The 24,475-nt window shown below is 33.0% G+C and overlaps 2 protein-coding genes across 4 annotated transcripts; one reads left to right on the top strand and one right to left on the bottom strand.

Annotated features, from left to right (window-relative positions):
* Positions 1-945: 945 nt before the first annotated feature.
* On the bottom strand, positions 946-18,371 carry LOC144845775 (elongation factor-like GTPase 1). 3 transcript variants are annotated; one of them, XM_078703207.1, is made up of 18 exons: positions 18,298-18,371; positions 17,068-17,159; positions 16,346-16,498; positions 15,725-15,858; positions 13,976-14,170; positions 13,003-13,160; positions 12,354-12,557; positions 11,661-11,797; positions 10,146-10,268; positions 9,603-9,702; positions 8,946-9,061; positions 8,309-8,478; positions 8,077-8,185; positions 7,489-7,620; positions 6,941-7,088; positions 4,488-5,476; positions 3,975-4,159; positions 946-2,504 (listed from the first exon to the last, which is right to left on the bottom strand). In XM_078703207.1, the coding sequence occupies exons 2-18, from the start codon at positions 17,156-17,158 to the stop codon at positions 2,316-2,318; spliced, it is 3,333 nt and encodes a 1,110-aa protein (XP_078559333.1). In that variant the 5' UTR covers position 17,159; positions 18,298-18,371; the 3' UTR covers positions 946-2,315. The 3 variants fall into 3 exon arrangements, with proteins under 3 accessions (XP_078559333.1, XP_078559332.1, XP_078559330.1); XM_078703206.1 differs by lacking the exon at positions 18,298-18,371 and adding an exon at positions 18,112-18,156; XM_078703204.1 differs by lacking the exon at positions 18,298-18,371 and adding an exon at positions 17,843-17,974.
* LOC144845776 (stabilizer of axonemal microtubules 1-like) lies at positions 18,366-24,237 on the top strand. The gene is made up of 4 exons (XM_078703208.1): positions 18,366-18,543; positions 20,860-21,033; positions 21,408-21,610; positions 21,911-24,237. The coding sequence occupies exons 1-4, from the start codon at positions 18,506-18,508 to the stop codon at positions 22,900-22,902; spliced, it is 1,407 nt and encodes a 468-aa protein (XP_078559334.1). The 5' UTR covers positions 18,366-18,505; the 3' UTR covers positions 22,903-24,237.
* Positions 24,238-24,475: the final 238 nt, after the last annotated feature.

Here is a 24,475-nt window from a genome sequence, read left to right as displayed (position 1 = left end):
AAAAGATATGAATGAGATAGTATGGGAAAAGATAAAAATAGAATAGGGAAACGGTAGAAATGGAAAGAAAGTTAAACAAAAGGCATATAAAAAACCATGCAAAGTGATAGGAAAAGCATAAGAAAATGGTAGGAATAGATAAGGAAAATAAAGGAATAAAAAATAAGAAAAAAACAACCTTTTGTTAATAACTAACAACTACAGTAATCATTTTCCAGAACAGCTATCACCGTAACAAAATAATAATAAAAAACAGGAATAGTGTAAAAATACAAAGCGCGAATAGAAACTAACATACACTGTAATGTTAGCTCATCATACATAATCTTTTGTTAGCCAAGTTAATAACTAGGCCATAGGTCATTTTGCAGTCATCAGCTACCGCCCTAAGAATAAGACAAGAAAAAAACATAAGGCATAAATGAATGGAAAAAAAATCCAAAAGCGGACATTAGAGACTCGCATACAGCTATTACATGTTGGTCATCATTCTTAACCTTTTGTTAGCCAAGTTAATAACTAGGTCATAGGTCATTTTCCAGTCATCATCTACCGCCATAGGATATAATGAGACTTTGATGTCTCAAAGGAATGCTTGCAGACTAGTAATCTTCTCTTCCAAATTGTTGAGTAATTATAACTAGTGTTGAAGCCCTCTGATTACTGTTAAAGCCCTGGCCAATGACTCTTCAAGTCTTTGTAGTACTAAGGAGGAGTATTGACTGGAAAAGACAACCAGAATCACCGATGGTAAGGCTTAGCATGTAATAATGTTTAAATCTCAGTTAGATCAATGGTAAACTTATGTCCCTAATGGTTATCTGTTTTGTTTTGGAAACATAATACTTCAATTCTAAATAAAAAAAATATTCTTTAAAAACATGAGCTATCTATAAACATAATTTATCTTAAAAACAATTGACAGATTAGATAAAAAGCAAATAATTTCTATTTATTTGTTTTGTTTTAATATTCAAATATATTCAGTGTACAGGATGCACCAAAATACAAATGTACTTAAAATTATGAAAAAAATACCCCTAGATATCTTTTAAAATCGATGCATTGGATCATTCTATATTTAATTTTCATATAAAACAATGTGCATGGCATGTACAGTAGAAATAGGAAAATGGTTGTCTAATGTATATTTTGCAATGTTTGATTTATCTCTTCTATATATTGGGTTTAAGAGTTAGGTAGTCCAGTGGACAGGACACTTGGCTGTCATATCTTGGTTCAATTCCTGACAACTTCCAGTCTACTCAGCTGTAACCTGGTTGAAAATACTAGGGAGGATAAGGCGGCGTGGAAAGGAACTGGCCACCCTACCACATAATGCCAAGCCTTAGTAAAATGAGCTCATTACCCTGTGTTCAGAATTGAATATGGGACCTTTACCTTTATACTGGGTAACCTTTTAGTACAGTCTATTCTCCCAGAGGGACCAGTAAAGGACCATGTGTATCAGGAGACACAATCCCTTACTCTTTTCTAATAGTTAACTTAAGTTCTTATCATGCACATGTGCAATGTATTTATACAGGATCAACAGCTGTATGTCTCATTCAAAGGACGAGGCAATGTGAATATAGGATACTATCAATATATCACAGAAATATTATATTCTGGATAAATTGAAACACCCTCAGTAAAATTTGATTTTTGAGACACTAAATAGAATATATATCATAAAATGCTTAGATCCCTAAAAATGGTATAGCAATTGTTTTTAGATATATTTATTTTAGATCATTTATATTAATGTTTAATAGTTTTGATGATACATGCTTTCACATGAATTGTTAATGTGCTTAATAGTACACCTATGAATAGCTATATTTTATTATTATAATGTAATTCTTTAGTTGTTTTTAGTATGAAATGAGAAATATGAAATGATTTTTTTTTAGTTGATTTCAGTATGAATAAAGTACAAGAGTTCTATATATTATGTTCCTATAGGGTACATATTTAATATCATGATTTAAATTATTAGGTCATCATTTCTAGATAATGAATTCCAGATTTCATGTTTGTTTTTAGAATGTTTTTTTAGACAAAATTATATTTTGTCTGTATTTAGCCCATAATAATTTCACTGACTCATCTTAAATAAACCCAATTTCATTTCTAACTTGTGGAATAAGCTACGTAAAATTTGCAATTTTTATGCCAAGTTTTGTTGCTCCATAGCACCATAATATTTGTTAAAATCCAAGACAAAATCGGAAGTTTAGTAGTTTTGTATAATATGCTTGAGATAAACACCAGTTTTAATCTCAAATACAAACCAAATACTGTACAACTTGTCCTCATTTATTTCGGGTCAACGTTCTCTGTTTTTCGGCATGCTCAACAATCTTTTCCTCGACATACAGTCCTTTGCGTTTTCTTACACTATTCATGTATAAACGCGCCTGGTTATCAGAGTCCGCTTTCTCGCCAAAGTGCAGTAACTCCTCTTCTGTGGATGGTACCCAAAATGGATCACCACGAACAACCTGGAAATAATTGTAATCATTTATTTTGAAAGTTACAATGGCATTTAATGTGTAATAAAGTAGCCTATACTGAGAGAACAGTAACTCAGGAAATTCAATCTCCATTCAATAAATATAGAACATTCATTATTTGTTTTAAATAACATTCACCTAATGTGAATTATTTCAACATGAGACTAGGGGTAGACTTTTATGTAGGCTCTAATACCATGATACGAAAAATCATACAAAAATGATCTATAGACCGATAAGACTGTCATATGCAGGCCTTTTTAATTAGGTGATCGAGCACGATCACTCACCTAACACACTTCCTTGAGGAGTGTGATTTACAACACACTTAAATTTGGTAAACTTTTACACACCAAAATACAAACGGCACACCTACAGCACTCCTGAATGTATTGAGGAGTGCAATTTGTAGCACACCTACAATTATAAAAAGATAAGGCCTGCATATTTTATACTACCTGGTGTATTGTGCATTGGTTTTACATTTATTATTACCACATTATTTTGCTTTTATTCTGCTAAGGTTCAATACATAAATGAATCTAAACAATTTAAGCATGTAAATAGTTTTGAGACCCACAGTACTTCATAATGTCACATTTTTCTCATAATACAATTTTTATAGTTGCATGTTGTAGACTTTAAATTGTATGTAATCATAAATCACATGTGATTGGTTCTTTCTGAACTTTAAAAGATAATTAGCACTGTTTGAAAAATAGCGGTGCGATTAAATTTACTATGTTTCCTAAAGCACAGTATCAATTGAAAACAGGGCCAGTTGGTCACCTTATTTTTGTGGTGTCTGATCATTTTTGTAAAATATTTTGATGAAAATCACCACACAATGACAACAAAAAATCATATAGGCCTAAACTCCTTCTGTACATATTATTTCTGTTTAATGCTGCACCATACCTGGTGGCCGACATGTATTGTCCTTTGTGGCGTTTCATGAATGTGGGCGTTCCATAACCGCTATGGATGGATGGTATCTGATCTCATTATAGAAGTTCTGTATTGGAATCTTACAATCAACATGAGCCTTACTATCCTACAGTATGTTATTTATTAGGGAAATTGCTGGGTGAAATAAACAAAAAGTGTTTGATCTTATTTGGTGATAACAAACAGAGGGATTCAATTGCCAAGTTTATCATCAAATTTCCTGAACACTACAAATAACAGATAAATTTGGCTCAATATAACTTCTCAAAACCGGATGTGTCAAATGTGTTTTGAATGATGGATGTATTAAACATGATTTTGTTTCCTTATTTTCTCATTCAAGGGCAGGGGGTGGGGGGAGACGTTTATTCAAAGAAGGGCCTTTATTTGAATAAATATGGTAATGTTTCATGCACAATATACATGTGAACAATTTTGCATTACCAATTTTATTGTGTACTACTGTTACAAGGGAAGATTCAAATAAAGGTTATTTATAAAATTACATACCTCCCAATTACTGAAGAATAACTGAGGACTGGCTTGCCCGCTTGTCTTTTTGCGGATCTCTTCTGCAAAACCAAAGCTTTCTGCTACAGGCAAAACTGCAGTGATGTCAAATACGGCTGATCCTTCTCTCATGTTCTCGTTCAGTATACGACCATTACGTTTTGATAATACTGCGTACATGCGCCCTGTTTAATATGAATTAAAAAAACATGTTAACAGGCAGTCAAATTTTGATTGACTATTTTTCAGTTCAGTGTTTAACCTAAACATTTTTTTTTAAACTCATGTGTCCTCTTCAAGTAGATGAAACTCAATTTGAGGCAATTCTGGAAAAACCCAGGGCAAAAATGTTTTTACTGGTTTTACAATTTTGCAATTTTAATAGTACTGCATTCAGGAAATTTTAAATCTAAATACAATTCTGAAAGAGTTTCTTCTTTCCTCTTTTTATAGAAAGTTTTGAGAGAGTTGACTGTACTGAAACCCAATAAAAACAAATTCAGAAGTACTAACCTAAAACGTCTGCTGTAGCTTGCACATTACATGTATACATAGCTGCCATAAGTCTTTGTGGTTTAACCTGATATGCTGTTCTACATGCATCTTTCATAGCTGAGATTATTTGCCCCGACAGCCTCCCATAGTTCACACAAGAACCTTGAGGACTACTGCCAACATCTATGGTTTTGTTTGCTGTACTTTGAGTTTGAATTTCCTTTGATAGACTGTTCATTAAGGATGTGTTGTCTTTATCATTTTCCAATTTCAAATCCTCTTGTAAGTGTATTGATGGCATAATTTGGTCATTTGATGATGTTAAACTGCTGTCCACAGTCCATTCTGATACAATAAAACAAACACCCATCATAGGTTCTTCACACAATGGACCAGCTAGGGTGGCTAATTGAAAGCCATTAATTATGCTGTTATCAAAATCTCGTAGTTTCCTTGAATCATCAGTTGAATCTGTATCTTCTAGCCCGAACCAAACTGATGGTCTTTGATAGTCTTTCATTTTGTTTACTAGTATATTAGGTCCACACTGCCTAGGCCCAAACGACCATATTTGCTCCATGCATCCTCGCCACTTTTTACCCGCTTCTATAAAACCTGCTTCAAATTTTGACTTCAAATCTTTTAGTTTTTCTAACGTTTCCAAAGTTAAATTCTTGTCGCACTTTCCAGTTAATTTTGATGTTGATAATTGTTCTAAGATTCTAATTAATTCTGAATTCTCTTCAAGCAATTGTGTTATACTTTGAGGTAGTGGAAGTGCTTTTACAGCTAAGGTGTAAAACGCTTTTGGTGGTGTGAATCTCACAGTGCCATCCTTAAGGATTTCCATTGCCTCATCTTGAAGATCATTCAACACACCAGTCTGGATCTGTATCTGGTTGACATCATCGATGACCTCATTTACCATGTCGACCTTTGGAGGGTTGATAATGGTTTCGCGGAAAGGAATGATAGGTGGCGATACATTAATGTCAATTTTGGCAAATCTGTAAGTGAAAATCATGCAAAACAAATAAATAATGTGAAGGCTTTAAGCAGCATATTACTAAATCAGGGACAAATGATGAAAAAAAAAACTGCTATTGCCACAGGATTAAGCAAATACTTGTACCTCAGGATGAGTTTCTACACACATCAGTTAAAAAGTATTAAACTATAATTGCTTTAAAACTCTTATAAATGTGAAATTATGTGGACAATTAAACTATGTCACCTCCAATTGCTAATAGCGAGCTTTTTTGATAATTAATAGACCATGAAAAGTGGAATGTGTATTCTGTCCATGTCACAAAGCCGTTATGGTCGGTAAAATCTTTCTTCTTCATTTACAGTCTTGTTCTGAATGAGGTATCAGCTTTAAGGTACTTTCATTTTCATGAAACGTCACTCAATTAAAAAGTGGAAAGTCATTCCTTGCACGCTCTGAAACATATGAGAATGCACTGTTGGACTAAAGAGCTGTGTAGTTATGTGGCACATCGTGAAAATGAAGTTTGCTAGTATTAAATTCAACTATCCCAAAATCAAACTCTAAAAACTCAGCAAAAAAAATACAATTTTCTAGGGCCTCAAATTAAATTATTATATCTATAACGCATCCTGAAAATCATACTTTCCCAAGAAGCCACTTTGGGCAAGCCCAAGAATGGCCGCATGATAGTACAAGTTCAAGAATGTCCAGCTTAAAAGAGTTAACTACAGTATAATAGTACATCATCAATACACACGTTTTTCAATTATTAGTGATTCATGTGAACACTTGCCTATCAATCACATACTCATCTCTCAGGAGAACAGATTCACATTATTAAATTTAATATTTTCTAGAAAGTACATATTAAGATTCAGTAAAGATGTGCATGAATTTTGAGCAAAAAAAACCCCAACAAAATGCATCATTCAATCTAACAACTTGAAGATAACATAATTTTTTTCTTTCTTATAAATAATAATTTAACATTTATAAATATAGGTACATTAGTCATTTTCAATTTGCACGTCCAAGTCAGCTGTTGACAAAAACCTTTATCAGATAATAATTTTTATTAAAAAAAAAAATTGTTGCGCAAATGTAGTATTATTTGAATAGAATTCTGATCAAATATGCCTGCAATCATATCTGAAAAACCACACAATGTCCCAAATGACAGATATGTACCATGACAATTTACAGAGTCAACTTCAACCTCAAAGCCCAGCTAAATGATGATGAACATGCATGAATACAATGATTAATGATGGAAGTTATGATGAGAGTTATGATGAGAGTTATCCAGGGATGTCCCCAGAAATTCCCTTTACAAGGATCATTTATAATGTACCCATTAAGTTCCTTATATGTTCCAACTATAATAAAATGAATTAGAGTCCATTCTATTATCCTTCTCAAGGATATTATAACTCACCTTTTGACAAAGTCTCTAAAATATGTTTATATAGCAGGTTCTTACCTTTGTTTTAAATCATCAAGGCAGCGTTCTAGATGAACCTCTCCAGCTGCTATTATGACATGCTCTCCTGTTTCTTGTACAAGTGTTTCAACACACGGGTCAGCCTGGTTTAACATACGTAAGCCTCGTACTAGCAGATGCATCTCGGCTGCAATAATACCAAAATAAAATAGAAATGTTAATATTGACTAATTGTCAATGAAAAGTTGATGATTTCAAGGAGGAATAAAATATATATAAATAATAACTTTGTTTTGATTTGAGAAGATTTTAATTGGTCAGATGTTTTTCCTAAATCTGACGTAATTGTATAATTCCTGGGCGGTACTCCAATCAATCTCTAGATTACCAGAATGGCGTTCATTCCTCTAGGCCACACATTTTTTCTGTTCTTAATAGACAATTTACGTCAGAGTAGGACGAAAAATCTGACCAATTAGCTCCCTGATGCAAAGCTACTCATTAGCAGCATCATTTATTATTACAAAAAAACAAATAGTAATGCTTATATAATACAGTTTTTTAACAAAATACATAGAGTTACATACCAGGGTGCGTTGGTTCAACTGCTACTCTAACAATTGGCACAGCAGCGAATGGCATTGATGTGAAAGCAGGACACATAGGTGTACTTGACACTGTAGCAGACTTGAGAACATGCTGTTCTAGTCCACCTATACCTAAACCAAACAATGTGTATCATAATAATAAATGTTGTTGATATTGAATTTCAGAGTTCATCTTTTGACTGCAATAATAATAATATTATATAATATATAAGTAGATTCCTATTAAGGGGACACCTTCAGGACCATATAAAGTGTCCCCTTAATAGGAGTGTTCCCTGAATAGGGGTTGGTCATAGTGTTAAATAGTATCTATTCACAGGAAAGTGTTCTCTTAAGCAGGATGTCCCCTAATATAGGGGTGTCCTTCCAAAGTAGGGTTCCACTGTAAATCCAAGCAAATGATATACAATATTATCTTAAGATTCAATATTAAGACATGAATTATGGCATTACATGCATGAACTTTGACATTGGTATTTCATCATTCCTCAATGACACAACTAATAATATAATAATAATCAGAATAGTTTTGTCTCTGAAAAGTTACCTCACATTTTCTATACCTACCTAATACATTGCCTGCTGGAATCTCCTCCATAACCTCCAGATCTCGTCCCATTAACACATACAGATCGTCTACTGTAAAGCGACTAATAGAACTGTTATCTTTAGATACCTAAAGACATGATATTTAATTGTAAAAAATTAAAACAGGAAAAAGATTAAGGAGACTACATATTTTTGTATCAAACATTTTTTAATAATAAATTTTAAAGAATATAATTTAAATATTTCGTACCTTATTTATGATTGCACTAGGGTCATGCCGTGGTCCAAGAACCAGTAATTCTTGTCCTCTTTTTATTGTTCCACTAAAGACTCTTGCAAATGCCACAAATACATCTTTTTCTTTGGTTTCTTCTTCTGTTTGTTCAATATTTGAGGTAATTTCTTCACTAGAGTTTACATCTATTACAAACATTTAATAAAAATGTTAGAAGCTGCTTTAGCCTGTTTCAACAAAGTTCATTCTATTTTTATCAGCCATTATCAATGACATCATAACTTAGGCTTAGTGAGTTCTGTGATTCTTTAACAGGTACTTGTCTGGGTTAGAGACCTATGCAATTTGAAGTGATTTGCTACACAGTAGGGTAGGAAGATTAACAATTTAACATATGGGTACTAGTCTGGGTTAGTCTGTCATCACTGGATTTTAATCTGTCTAGTGATGTGAGTTTGAAGCGACTTCCTACATGGTAGGTAGGGAGATATAACAATTTTGATCCTAGAATCAGTAGGCATGGGATGGCACTTCGACCAATCACATTCATATATTTAAATAGGCTACGTAACATCATATACTAATATTTAAGTATATAAATACAGTATCAGCTAAGTTTTTGGTACATTATGTTTAGCTGTATTTGACAAACCTTCTAATTTGTTAATCACTGTGTTTTCACTCTCCGTCTGTGACTGTGCCATTCGCTCCGCATGTCGTAGCCGTGCATTTTCTCTTCTCTCTTGAATTTCTTCAGTTGTAAGTGGCCTAAAAACAAGACAGATTTATAGTGAACCCAAGAGCAGAGATTGACCATGAAATTATATGTATCATTTCACGAATATAAAACATTCATTATTTGTTTTATAACACACATACAGTAAACCTTCATTTTACGTACGGCACGGACCGAAAGACGTACGTAAAACACAGGATTCGTAAAATCCAGGTTGACCTTAAATTTACCCCCAAATACGTAGATCGTAGCTAAAAAGGCTGCCATGTTTTCCTACTTTACTTACAGCATGCAGTGGTCACTAGCTAGATAGGCACTGTACATAGCGACACTGCACCCTCTCGGGAGTGTTACATAACATCAATATACATAACATTTATTTATCATGTGATCCACAATCATCCAATCAAATATAAAGGTCTACTTTTACTGAAAATGTGGATAATGTGTCAAGAATGAGAACTTTCATTTTTATTGTATCATTCCTCTGCTTATGTGTATTATTGACATGATAATTAATGACTAATTAGCTTAAAAGGTATTCTAATGATTTAAACATGTTGTACTAAGTACCTCTGTTTGTTTTGTGAAAGTGATTTGCTGTTAACAACAAACATCTTGGAGATGTATACAATAACAGGAGCCGTAGAACCAGAACTGCTATTCTTGAAATCTATGAAGATAAATGAAATAATCTGTTAAAATGTGTTGCCAACCTTTTGAAAATACAGAAATCTGAATGGTAACTATACGACATTAAATTCATTACTGTGGAAGATCACGATTTTTAGAGTAATCTCAAAATTACAGTATACAAGTGGTAAGTATAATGCCATGCTCGAATATTATCCCCCCTATCAATTTAGGATAAATTCTGGAACAAGACTTTGGTCAATCCATTATTAATACAATCTGAGTATAATCCTTATTTGTTACCAAATTTTGTCTAGGCCAACTTCATTATATATGGCAAGTGCCATCATTTAGAAATACGGCACATCATTAGTTAAATAGGTTTTTTTTAAACTATTTCTATTACATCATTTAAGATAAGATTTACCATCGGTTTATCACTTTATAATCCATAAAAATATGTGTATTAATAATTCATCATACCATCTTTTAGTTTCTGAGATTCAGCAGGTAGGGAGTCAAACCTTCTTCCTCCTGTACACATTAGCTTTTCAATCCTTTCTTCACTAACTTCCAGTGGGCTAGGTAGCTCATTCACTACCATAGCTAATAATGAGTTAAGGATTCATATCATTCACAGCACTCTGTTGCATTGAATTTTGAATTAATGCAAAAATGATTTTACAGGAAATGTATGGCTATCTTAAGTCATGTTTTGTCAAACTCTTTACATAATTTTAATAATAGTTAATTCTTAAGCCTATTTTCCACTAGGCGAATTTGTTCGCATGAATGCGTATTCATGTTTCCATCTTTCAAATCCCTCTCTGCGACAAATTCTAGTTCAAAGCGAAAAATTGCGCAACCAATTAGAGCTCAGACACATTCATGAGCACTCATGCGAATCAAAAAGCTCAACAGACACACTAAAATAGCAGCTATTTCGTGTGAACAAATTTGCCTAGTAAAAAATCGGCTTTATATAGCGCATATAAGCAGGTTCTCAATGCACACTAAACATCACCCTGGTTATTTTGGATCAAATACATATGGCAACAAAATTCCATAATGCTGCAGCTAGTAATCATCACAGGTGTGGTTCCACCTTACTTACTACAGTAGGTACCCATTTACACACCTGGGTGGGGAGAGGCAAACGTAAGTCAAGTTTCTTGCTACAGGACTAAAGCTCTCACTATCTCTCTTAAGCTCTGTCTACACTATCAAAGTTTATATGAAAAAAAAATGTAATGTGCCCATATATAGAGATGATGATGTCATATCACTACCATACACTTTTTTTGTAAAAATAGTTTGATAGTGTAGACAGAGCTTTAAATGGTTAGATCAGAGCCCAAGTCATCTGAATAACTGGATATTGTTTAGAAATCAATGATACTGATCATTACCTCCGCCAAGGAGGTTATGTTTTCACCCCTGTATGTTTGTGTGTGCGTTTGTGTGTTTGTGTGTCTGTGAACAGCCTGGAGGCCACAGTTTTCATCCGAATCTGGCCACAATGATCTATGCCCCAAAAGCTTGGACGAGTTCGATTGTGAGGGGGAAAGGTCATAGGTCAAGGTCACAACTAACAAAAAACTATTTTACTGCCTAGAGACCACAGTTTTTATCCGATTCTCACCAAACTTAGCCACAATGACTCATCATATAATTGTGTTTCAATTTTGAAGGGGAAGGGTCAAAGATCATGGTCCACAAAAAAAAAAAAAAAAAAAAAAAAAAAAACTCAGTGGGACTTGAACCAGCAATCTCAACTGTAAGAAGCTGGATACATAACCATTACACCACACTCTCATTCACAACTTTGTAGTGTGCAGTTAGCTAATTTACACTTAGAACTAATAAAAAACAATTTTTTTAAATATATATATTTTCCGGGGACATTTTATGTAGGGGAATTTTACAGTAGGCGGAGGTTTGTACTCTCGGAGTACCCTCTAGTTCATATCTGTTAAACCTGTATCTGTACAAGGATACATAATACTGCCTTTGACAGTGGCAACCACTGGCTGATAATTGACTGTAATTGTACCCTTGGGTCTTTGTGTTTGTATTCCCTTGCTGAAACTTTCAAGCCTAAAGATTTCACTATCTTATCCATTTTTTCTTTGTCTCTGAAGTAAAAAATTGTTATATAAGAGTTTTGATTAGTGAAAATGATCATGATAATGAGCACTATGAACTTACAATCTTCAAATCTCTTCACTAAAAGGGAGAAAATCTTAATTTAGTGTGATTTTACGTATTGTATTATTTCTTGTATAATACAACATTTTTATTCTGAAACAAAGTGATCAATCAATCAATCTATCAATAAATATATATATACAATACTGTATTTCAATAATCTTGGTACATTTATACATACATCAATAAACATTATTTACTTCATGTGTCTAAATTTTACATTTACAATACTTTTTTTTCTATCTAAATATCAATTGATGTAATACTGTATACACTATCTTAAAGATAACAAATAGCATAAGATCTCAATGGTTCTACCACTTGGGTTGGGTTTATAGTGTTTATATTTTCCAGTGTTTAGAAAACAACTTTTTCCACCAACCATGAATTTAAGTTTTACATATTATATTTATAGACAAACGCACTAGTGATTAGTTTTACATTTAATTTCCAATAAAAATATATAAGCAAAAGGAACTATACCTCCTTGTGTAAATATCATCATAAACTGTCCATAAAGTTTCAAGTATAAATTGAACAAACAGAGGGCGCTTTCCTTTCGCATGGGCACCTTTCTGAATCCTCTTTAACTTTGAGTTGAGGTAGAAATCTCCCCACAGAGTCTTTTGCAACACCTTTAAACTGATCCCAAGTTTTTTGGTATACATCTCCGCAAAATGATCAATGCTAAATAATATTGTGGAGTAAGTAAGTAAAAGTATTCAGCCACAAATAATTAGCAACAGCAACATACACCAATTACCAATGACAATATTTTGGACAATGGACTTAAGCTTTGTCTACATTATCAAACTTGATGTGATAAATAACTGTGATGTGACAAATAACTGTGATGTGACCATATATGGACATGATGATGTCATATCACTACCATAATTGGGCAAATCACCACCATATTTGGGCACACCACATTTTGTTGTCACATTAAGTTTGATAATGTAGACAGAGCTTTAGTAAAATGCTTTCTGGGTTCAAAATGATAGACTGTTCTCCAATTTAGTTTACCATAAAGTATGATATATATTTCCCTTGTTCATCTTATCTTGGCCACAAAAGCAAGTTGCTAATTGAGTTGTTGAACGAGGTTAAGTAGAAACAAAAACATATTCACCTAAAGCCCCAACCATCATAAGCACTGGCAAATATAACATTGCCCTGATCAGGTGAGAAATACAATTTAGAATCGTCGATGTCTGTCAATTCTGTGCCCCAATCGTAAACATGATCGTCTGTATGTGCTGAGGGTGACGTTGAGCTTTCAGTTCTTTCCTGTTGAAGAAAAAACAGTTTTTTTTAACATGTTCACTACCTGACATGAATTTTCTACTACTCAGTAATTTATTGTTTTAATCAGATTGTTTTATGTTGTTACACAATAATATTCACTATCCATATATGTATGTGTTTCATTCTTATATGACATATAGTTATAATTTTATCTATATTTTTTTTAATCAAATATAAGGTCTAACAGGACAAGAAAATGTGTTTTTTGTGGTTTTGACCTTATTTATTTGCAACTAACATTATTATTGACTGTATTAAAATAGATTGTGGTGTCGCACAACAAATTATATTATTATTATTATTAATTATTATTAGTGTGTATTGCAAATTAACTATATGTCCTATTTCTGAGTATTACACAGCACACAGTTCCACTTCCAGCATTTCGATTGATTTAGGCCTTGGCCTAGCCTCTTATCAAATATAGGTGTGTTATAACACAAATAATGACTGTTTTATATTTATACAATGGAACAAATAATGTAATTTGGTGAAAGATGAAAATATGTCCTATTTTTACTCGGCAAATATTCATTATTTGTATATTAATAGATATATCTTTGATTAGATTTTGAACAATAATAATAATAACATCTTTATTTTTGCAACGGAAAAAACTCATTCACCAGAAAGGTGTTCTTCCTCGAGGCCTTATAACATTGTAACACAAAGTATTATAAAGGTTCAAATAAAAAAAGCCAAAAATATAAAGTTAGTAAATTAGACAAACAACTAGAACACAAGGACATATTTTTGTTAGTCTTTAAATAATAGACATAGAAATGAATACAACTTACATTTGACTCTTTCTCAAGGACATGTGACGCATACAGGTTACCAGTAACGGCATTCACTTGCTCTAGTATTTGCTGTAAGTGAAAATATGCCTCTAAAGGTGTCAGTTTCAACTCTAGTATGAGACGATCCATCTTGTTTAGAACAAGAACTGGTTTGATGTCTTCTAACCAAGCTTGTCTTAAAACAACATGAGTCTGCAAAATAAGACATTGTGACACTTGTTAACACTTTGACTGCCAAACATGAAGATCTTCGTGTTTCGCGTTTTTTTACGAAATCCGGTAGATAGGTTAATTATTGGTATATACTATAAATATGAACACTATATTCGGTCTGGACCGTCAATATATTACAATTTGAAAGTAACTAATCTGGTTACGAACGACTGTCAAAGTGGTACCTGTCGAAATAACAAACACCGCGCATCACAGTAGCGCGTAGAGCGATGGCTTGGCGCATTGTGTATCGGTCGCGCGCTAGCTATGCCGCTGAAGCATTACAAAGGTTTTTGTGGATTGACATGTTTGTTTGTTATCTGAATAAAAAATAATGGAGTCATTTTCAATATGAAGTCTTTAATTTTATTATTGTATGTATACCCTAATTCTTTTGGTGTTTTACTGAAAGCAACGCAACAAACTTGTTTTGAAATGGTATGGATATTATCATCAGTTTACTATCTAGGCTAGTAGTACTAGGCTAGCCTAGGCCTAGTCGTAAAACGGTTCCGGACCAACTTTAGGCCTGGTTAACTAGGCCTGGTGTCGTTACTATGTGGATTTTGGCGAAACATTGATGTAAGATTTATGATTTATAAAATAATACATTTTTCGATAGTGACAACTTGTTTTTATAGGCCTATCGGTGCCGTGTAAGTAACTTTTTTGTTGTTTGTTGATCTCACCGGGCGATATTTTCATATTGTGATGTCTTGCACAAAATCGCGAATATCTCGACTTTCTTGCGCGAAACTACGAAAAACTCAAAAAGTGAGTTACTTTCATTTTACTATTACGATTTACATATTGCGATTTAAAAATCGTTCTTGGTACCATTGTAAAGCTAAAATCTTTATGATTATTTTAGTCTAAATTACATATAAATCAGATCACATACATGGTTTCAATCAGCTTTAATAAAAACATCGAATTGGGCTAAAAACGCTGGTGGTGGCAGTTTCTAACTGGAAAAACCTCTGGCAGTGTTAATACAGTACGATAATCCTCATACGTTTAAAAAACATAAAATACAAGATGTCCATTTCATTTTCAGATTTTAAGGTTTATGAATGAATTGTTAGTTTTCTGGCTCTATCAGTGGCTGTATTCATCAGTCACACTTCGCTAATGAAAACGGTCCTGGGTTATAATCATGTATCATCCATTATCTCTTTAAACAATTTAGTATACAACAACAACAAAGAACCTTATATATTTTGCCATTGAAAGTAAACATTTCTCTTATCATAACTCAATACAACTTAATGAAAATATTTAATAATATTAGTATTTAAGGAAAATATTTCACTCAGAAAGTTGATTGTACCAGGGAAGAGTGAAATTACACACATTTCACTCTTCCCTGATTTTACAAAGGAAGGCAAGGGTGATTGTGTTATTGACAGTGACACATTTATAATTGTTTTTACTTTTTACATTAGTTTTGATTATTATTATTATCTATGAAAATATTATCAGGTTTATTATAAAGGTTTTCTGTAGCAACAAATCTTTGAGAGAACTTTGTACCTGTGGGCAAACACCTTCAACGACGTCAACAACGACAACAGCGCCATCACACAACCTAACAGCTGTTGAAACCTCCGTGGAGAAGTCTACATGGCCAGGTGAATCAATCAAGTTAATAAGATGTTCTTTTTCATCTACATAAATATTAATAAATAATATACAAAATGTAATAAAAATATGTAAATATATTTGATTATAGATAATTTCAATTTTAATTAAAATAAAGTTAAGATATACACTATACTATACACTTGAGATTTGGTGAAGCATAGCCAGGGCTGAACATTTACTATTTGTGGTGCCAATTGTTTTGCATTAAATTTGAATGCTGGCTTGTTTTAATTGTATTCTGTGCATTTTAAAGGACAAAAACAGTTTTTGCAAAGGTGAATTAGGATTTGTTTACTCTGTTATTATTAATTGTTAGAAAGGATAGAAATATTCAACTTTTAATAAATTTTTAAATAATGCTAACTATAACACATTCAAAAGCAAATACATAACTTATTTCAATAAAGTAAAGAAATCCATAACAAAGCCAAGAATTGAACCCATGTCTTTGGGATTGATAACCCAGCATATTATCCACCAAGCTACAGCGCCACTATAAATTTCACTCACTTTCTTTGTAGTATAGTGATATTGCACTTGATTTCATTGTGATTCCACGTAACTGCTCGTCTTCACGACTGTCCATGTATCGCAGCTTACCCGCCAGGCGAGATGAAATGATGCCATTGCTTGCAATAAGTGCATCTGCAAGGGTAGTTTTGCCTATTCAAAAAGAAAAAAGTTATATTTGATGAATAACAATTGCTTGTATTCTTGATACTTAATTTAGGGAGGCTAAAGTTATACATAATTATAGTTTGACAAAATGTATATCATTGTGTAAAGATGAGAAATGTAAGAATGTAACATTTTCAACAGCTGAGACTTTCCATGTAATTTCCAGTATTTCTCATTGAGCATTTTTAATTCATACTATATATTAAAAATGCAGCTAAAACACAGTTTTGCAAAATTAAAGATATAGGCCTATTGTCCACCTGAAAATATGATTTTAACTTTTTTTTTTGGTTGAATATACCATTTTAATGTCACAAAAATATTTACCTGAAAAAAAAACTGTAATTTTAACCAAAAAATAGTCAAATTGACTGCCAGCCAATTGAATTTTGGTTAAATGTAACCATTTATTATGTGAACATAGTTTTTTTTTCTATTGGAGTGAAACTTTATTAAAACTACAAAATAACCTATTCAAAGTCTGATTTAATTAAAATTTATTTTCTATGTTTTTGGGGGACAATACATCTTAAACACATTGTGAATTTACCTACCATGGTCAACATGTGCCAAGATACAGATGTTACGAATGTTTTCGGGTTGTTGCTGAAGTTTGCTTAGCTTCTCTGCTTTCCAAATTGGCATCCTAAATATAGAGTTTAAAAAGAACAATTCATTTCTTGTAATAACAATAGGCTCTAACTTTGAAATACAATTCACATTGTACTGTACTACCAACCATACCTGTTGTAACGACGGGGTGTCGATGAAATCGGTCCGGATAAAAAATCGCTGTGGCTAAAGATACGGTAAAAACTAAAGGTACGGTAATTATAAATTGCATTCCTAAAACTCGTACCTAAATATAAAACTCGTTCCTAAAAATTAAAACTTGTTCCTAAATATTAAAAACCTAACCCTCTAAATAATCTCTCTTAAATTAAAAACTAAAAAAAAACGATAAAAAATACTGAAAATTATGATGTACGCTCTCTGCTGGCGCGGCGAATAAATGAATTACAAAAAGTTTTTGAAAATGTTTTGTCTAAAAAAGTTTGCCGAATTTCCCAACATCGGTGTAACCAGTAGGGCCTCAGTCAGTGTAACTACTAGTGGACTAGCTAGAGAGGCTAGCTATCTACTACTACTAGCTAGAGTAGAGTAGGCCATGCGTGGTTATACCTCCTCCATGCATGGTCCATATGGCTAGCTAGTCTAGTAGGCTAGTAGTAGTAGGCCTACCTCCTCCGATCCTAGCTAGCCTAGCTAGGCTAGTAGTAGGCCTCCCTACTAGCCTTAGAAATTACAGTATCTCCCAGTCTTACGTACTCTATTTTGTTTCCAGTTGTCAGAATCTAAAACATACACAGGCCTACATAGGTGTGTAATAAAGACTAGACTATGCCCCTACTAATAACATAAATCTAAACTCCCAAAAACACATGTTGTGTGTGTGAAACAAAAATATTTCACAATCATGAACACATATAATTTATGAAAGGCCTATCCTGCCTTTATTTATAGTTAGCAGTACCTTACTATAATAGGCTTATATAGGCCTAGTTAGTAAACAAAACACATGTTAATATCACACATACAATTTATTGCTTTAGATTGGTGTTTTTGAAATAAAAATAATGTTATAGTTTTTTCAAAATAGTTTTTTTAGTATAGTTTTCTACAGACACCAAATTGAGTGCCATACCTTTATCTCAATTACCAGGAATCGTGTCGCGTATCGTCGCGATAATTGATTGGCTAAATGAACCAATAGTAACGCCTACCTTATACATATTGATATTGTTGTTGTCTTGCCAACCAAACGCACAGCAACAAACTGTTGTGTGGTACATGGTGGTGGTGTAGATTCTCTTTCCATGAATTTAGTTTACTGTGATCAACTGACTAATTTGTGAACAATAAAAAGTTGTATCGTAATCCAATTATTTTACCAAGAAAGCTGTGTTCTGTAGGAAATAAAAAGCAGCCAAGATGGGGCGACAGTGTATTTGTGAAATATGCACTTGTGGGTAAGTAATAGTGACATCCTAGCCTATGTATTATGTTACTGCATTAACCACATTATATTGTTTATAGGCCTGGGCACCAACACATGCAACCAACTCTGAATGAAACAACACACAACAACAGCAAAGCTTTCCTTTGCTTAGTTAGGGCATAGCCATAGCCTAGGCCTACTACCTAGGCTATCCTGTACCTATCTTCTTATAATTTATGTTTTATTTAGCTTGCTGCTGGTGGTTGAGATGCAATATGGAGGGTTGTGGATTTTATTTTTATAGTAATCTCCAGAAGAGTCACAAGATTTATTTAAGAAGAGTTTCTCACTGCTCTTCTTTTAAGATGAGCAGTGATATTATATCTTAACCATTCTTTTTTCAGATATGCCTAGGCCCTACTTGCTTTGATGGTATGGGTTGGTTGACAAGCTTCAGCTTATGTCACACTTCCTTACTTTCTGTAGGCCTATATTGAGATTAAATAATATTATTATCGTTTTAGGGGGATCATGCGGGAACGAATGTTTGTTGAATTGAAAATAGATAACTGCAATGATAATAAATGAGTTTGGGTGATTAAAGATACGTGCTTAAAGTGAACTTGAATTTTAAAAAAATAATTTTGTTTTAAGCAGTATTGGATATTAACTGTGTCATTATGTGTAAAATATTTATTTATTTCTTATTAATATTCGTACACATAATCTTTCAAGGTCTTGTTTCGCTATTCCCATTCTGTTTCAAGTAAACAAATACCAGTACTGTATCCATTTACGAGGTATTACAAGTCTACGTACATAGTTACCCATTGTCAATGTTTACTTAATTCTCTGTGACAATAGTGCCAATGTAACTTAGTTTTAAACAGTACACAGTATAGTAACTCATAGTGACCACAGAATGGTCAAATTACTTTCATGCAGTGATACGTTCACAATGAATGGTTTTTTGTGGACACACATCAACAAATTTCTGTATACACCTTGTAACCGATACTATTGTAGGTTTGATGTTTCAATCACAGTAGTAGTGACATTTTATTTCTAATTATTTGTTGCGATTTAAAGTATTTATATTTAAAACATTTGTTCTTATCAACTCTCCCCGGGCCCAAGAGAGACCAGTCTTTTGATTGATGATTGAACTATCCTGGAAAAACATTGTTAAAAATTATAAATAAAAGACTCTCTAAAAATTCTCTCAAAATAGACTTTCCTTGAGGTCTAAATTTACCATTAAAAACACATTGGAATATTAGAAAGTATATTAGGCCAGTCCAAGGTATTCAGGATAGTCAGAGTTGACTGAAAAACATAATTATTTAATTATAATAAAGTTGAATTTCTGCATTTCACCTGTATAGAAAATAAATGTACCAGTGTTTTTTGCATATCAAGTTATTCGTTAAAAAGCAAACATCATTTAAAAACGATATTTTTAGTAACCATCGATACCGAATAAACTACTAATAAATTGCTATAGAAACATGGTTTTTAATGTTTAAAATATAAATTAGCCATGGGCAGAAAATTAGTTGCAGTGTGTAAATGATTTAATTCTCCTACCAAAATCTCTCTTTCTGCATTGTAGTGAGGCATTGGAGCATTAAATTTATAGTATATTGTAACTGTAGTGTAATTTCCGACCGTCATCACATTGTTAATATAATGACCGAAAAATTGATCTATGGTATTGTTTAGTGGTTGGCATGGCAACTGCAGTAAGGGTTAAGACATTATTTTTAAAGATAATAAACTGTGTTGTTGTACTGTAAATGACATTTTAAGACAGTTTATTGCCTCTACAGCATGCTTGCATACAAAATTATACAAATATTTTATAGTATAATACTGTACTAAGTAGTCATAGTCATACGGCTATAGCAAGTACATTCTCTGTTAAGATTAGACTGGGCCAAAATGTCCTTTCAGAATACATTTTGAAAGAAGACTTACAAAATTGGAGAGTGTCCAGTATTTATAGCAAATAATTAGTCGTCCGTTACTGTATATTGACAATAATAAATTCACAGGGCATTCACAACTATTATGTCTTGAGTGGCTCTTACTGACAAAGGACAGAAATTAGTAGTATTTAGTAAATGTTAATGAACAGCCATTTACTTTGCACATCTCATTATGTAATAAGCTCTATCCCTTTTGATGCGCATGCATATTGAATGTGTATTTTATTGTTCTGTAATATTTAATGTGTTCAAATACAGATTAGGTACAGTATATAACGACTTTCTTATTTCATTTAATGCAAATAATTTGTAGTATTGTAATGGTTGATAATTTTTTTTTTTTATACATTCCTGTTTAGGCGGCATAGATGTCCTCACCAACCGAAAGCACCCAAAAGTTTTGGACCATGTGAAATATCTGAATACAATAACAAGTACAAGGCTTATAATGTTACTGGTAGAAGAGACAACTTTAAGCCAAAACAAGAAGTGATGCAGGGTGGCGAGCCAATGGCTGATTCAACAACTCATAAGTAAGTATGCAGTATAGGTCAGAGTATGTACATTAAACCATGATACACAATACAAGCTTTAGGTTATCTGTCTGGGCAGGAAAAAAACAAATTTCTCTTGGTCATTGAAAGTCTTGTCTTGAAATATACTGCCCAGGTATGATCCTGACTCCTTATAATCCAACCTCCCTGCTCCATGTGTATAATAAGCCCAATTCCATGATGTTGAATTTCCTGTCCAGGGCGATTATTCAATCATGAAAGAATTACCTAAATACATTTCTGATCTGATATATCTGAGTATCTTTATGTCAGATGATTCATTGATTACTAATACTGTATAAAGATCAATGTTTATCATCACATTTTTATCATATTTTTACTTTTTTTTTCAGAGCCGATTTCATACCACATCAAGCAGAAAAACCCAGAATGCATGTTCCTGATTCCTACCAACCGATTCCTGGTGATATAGATACTTTAACATCATATACAAAAGATTACCCTGCCAAGAGATCAGAGATGCCAAAGAGCTTCAAAGCCACTGACCATAAGATGGCGCCAGCTGGCGAGTTCAAAGGAACACCTACATATACAGGTACAGCTCCAGTTCTAACATTAACTGACACTGACATGAACTAACACTAACTAACATTACTAACACTAACACCACTTACTAACGCCAGTATGTCAAATAGATTGCTTTTTTTTCAAAAAGATGTTTTTTTAAAAAAATAGATAATTAAATATAAATAATAATAATAATAATAAATAATATTAATTATTTTGTGCATACATGGCATTAGCCATTATGGTCAATGGTTGTAATGATAATTGTGTACATGCTTAGATTATAAACATATTTTTAAAATTAAATGAATGGTTACGTCTTTTTTAGATGATTATCGTAGATGGGAACTACCAAAACGAGAGAATGACAGAGGGCTGGCTATATATGTCCCACCAAGTGCACCATTCGAGGGCTCATCAACCTTTACGCGTGATTTTCAACCTAAGAGAGCTGAGATGGCACGTAGTATGAAACCTGTTGAACAGTCACGTACATCAGACCAACCGTTTGATGACAATACCATGCATAAGTCTGCTTATGTTGCCTATCCTGCCCAACCTAAGTACGTACGTCCAAAACAGCTGTATGCAAAGAATCCAAACAAATTTGATGATATGACAACTTTCCGTCGTGATTATCCGGGCAAATATGTTTCAGTCGTAAATAGTTTTAAACCAGATATGACGCCAATAAAATCGGACCAACCATTCGACGATAACACAACCTTCAAGCAGGATTTTAAGAAATGGGACGTAACACCCCCACACGTAAAGGTCCCTGATGGGTACGTGCGGCCAGCAGGCAATATGGATCTCAACACTACGTCTAAAATTGCGTTCCCTGCTCACGCACTTCAAGAACGAAAATTATGGAAACCAACGCAACATGCTCAAACGAATGATGTTCCATTTGATGGACGCACAAGCTATAAACAGGATTTCTTAAAGTGGGATCCAAAACGAGAAAGGCGAGGCAATCCGAATCAAAAGGCTTACGAAAGACCAAATGTACCGTTCGAAGGGTCAACCAATTATCAGAGCCACTATATACCTAAAAAGGTTTCTGCACTTAAAGCTGCAGGACCAGACAGAACCGCTCATGTCAGTTCAGACCCATTTGACGACCGTACAATGTACAACGCAGAGTATTTGCCAAAAGCACGAGAACTGTGTCCTGCACTAAATCTAGGTGCGAGTGGTTACCAATTTGGAGAAGTTGACCAGAGAGGTCATCAGGTCTGGAAGAAAGAAAATGGTGGTTATGAAAGGACCTTTAAATCACCCGTGCAGAGAATATCAATGGAATATAGTGTTGCGTAAAAAACCCAAATTGATTTTAAAACAATTTTATAGCAAAATAACAATCATAAATATCATAAAATATTGAGAATCATGATTCAGGGAAATAGCAAAGCTATTCTGAATTTGGAAGGCAAAATCATATTTGCATTTAAACATTTTAATTCGTCCATATTTTATGTGACAGTACAACTTAAACATTTTAATGCTTCAGTAATCTCTTCACCAATCACACAAATGAAATATTTCACTTAAAAAATATGAAGTATTTCACTTAAGTAATAAATATTTAAGAATTTTACTTAACTGGTACTCACTGAGGACAATTTTTGAAATGTTATGGGTTTTCTCTCATCATGAAAGTGTTATTTGGTGAATACAGCGACAGATTTGTACAGTATGTTGTAGATCTCTTGACCTGTAAATTTGGCTGTAGAGTGTGGGTATTGTCCAGTAGCAATAGCGTATACATTTTCTTAGTAGCTTGAATGTCAATACAACTTAATTTTTGTAAAGTATTCTTTTTTTACATTCATTTTATGCCATATTTAAATATTCATTTATTCTATACTGTGGTTTATTGTTACCAAATAAAGCAGCCGTTAATACTAGATTAAATTGAAGTATTCTCATTGTGTAGCAAGGGGTAGCTACTGTAGCAATGTATTGTGGAATATCAAAGGTAAAACAAACAATTTATGTTCTCTTTTCTATGGAAAATAACGTATTATGTATTAGACAAAGAGCGCCATCTCTGTGAAGACCTATCCTAGCTATTCAACAAATGTGTTTTGCCATAGAAGACTGGGTTTGGAATTAATATTGATTGGAATAAGAATCAAATTCTGTTGAATGGCATTGTGGGAATTCACATAATGTTTTTAAATGAATGTTACATCTCAACATTATTTTCAAATTGTACAAAAGTGTAAATAATAGTAAATATTGATTGAATAGAATTGATATATTTGTGTACTCTTTCAAATAAAACTTATTTTGGAATACTGTAGTTAGAAATGGCTTTAAGAATAAGGGTTTGCTGCAGTTGCAGGTGAATTCCTCCGTAGTCTGTACTAGTTATTTATGGATCAGGAAATTGCACAGGTGCAATCAAAGCCATATTCCAAAGTCTTGGTTAATAAATAAAATGTGATGAATTTGTAACATATTGTCAAATGTATGGTATGACCACAGAGAAATCATTTCTGCATGGTATGATTAAGTCTTACTTTTAAAATGTCAACATGTAGAATTATTGATTGGTTTTTTTTTCTAATTCATTATGTCACATGACTTGGATGCAATTCATAAGTGATTGATTTCCATATAAGCAATTAAATTCTATTTAGAAATTTATTTTATTTGTTTGAATTATATATTTTTGATTGCGAATTTCCTGAGTGAATGATTTTGAAGGTTGTGATGATGGTACAACAACATTGTTATATATTAGTGACATTAGTCTATGCTACATATGATAACAATTTTAAGCCTACAGTATGACTCTTCAACACCCCTCTTGCAGCACATATGTGTGGCTGTATTGCAACAAATGCTATCACAAATTTAAAAAAAGACATTATGAACAAGACAA

Source organism: Antedon bifida, chromosome 6, assembly GCF_963402885.1.
Source record: "Antedon bifida chromosome 6, ecAntBifi1.1, whole genome shotgun sequence".
In the NCBI taxonomy this organism is placed as follows: domain Eukaryota; kingdom Metazoa; phylum Echinodermata; class Crinoidea; order Comatulida; family Antedonidae; genus Antedon; species Antedon bifida.
Note: the sequence above shows the minus strand (reverse complement) of the source record. Positions and strands in the feature narration are given on the sequence as shown.

Coding starts and splice junctions, on each gene's coding strand:
- LOC144845775 (XM_078703207.1), bottom strand. CDS start 17,158: ATGCCAATTTGGAAAGCAGAGAAGCTAAGCAAACTTCAGCAACAACCC. Junction 10,269..11,660: donor ACTGTCAAAGGCAGTATTAT/GTATCCTTGTAC, acceptor ACTCATTATTAG/CTATGGTAGTGAATGAGCTA. Junction 7,089..7,488: donor AGTTGAACCAACGCACCCTG/GTATGTAACTCT, acceptor GTATTATTGCAG/CCGAGATGCATCTGCTAGTA.
- LOC144845776 (XM_078703208.1), top strand. CDS start 18,506: ATGGGGCGACAGTGTATTTGTGAAATATGCACTTGTGG. Junction 21,034..21,407: donor GCTGATTCAACAACTCATAA/GTAAGTATGCAG, acceptor TTTTTTTTTCAG/AGCCGATTTCATACCACATC. Junction 21,611..21,910: donor AGGAACACCTACATATACAG/GTACAGCTCCAG, acceptor CGTCTTTTTTAG/ATGATTATCGTAGATGGGAA.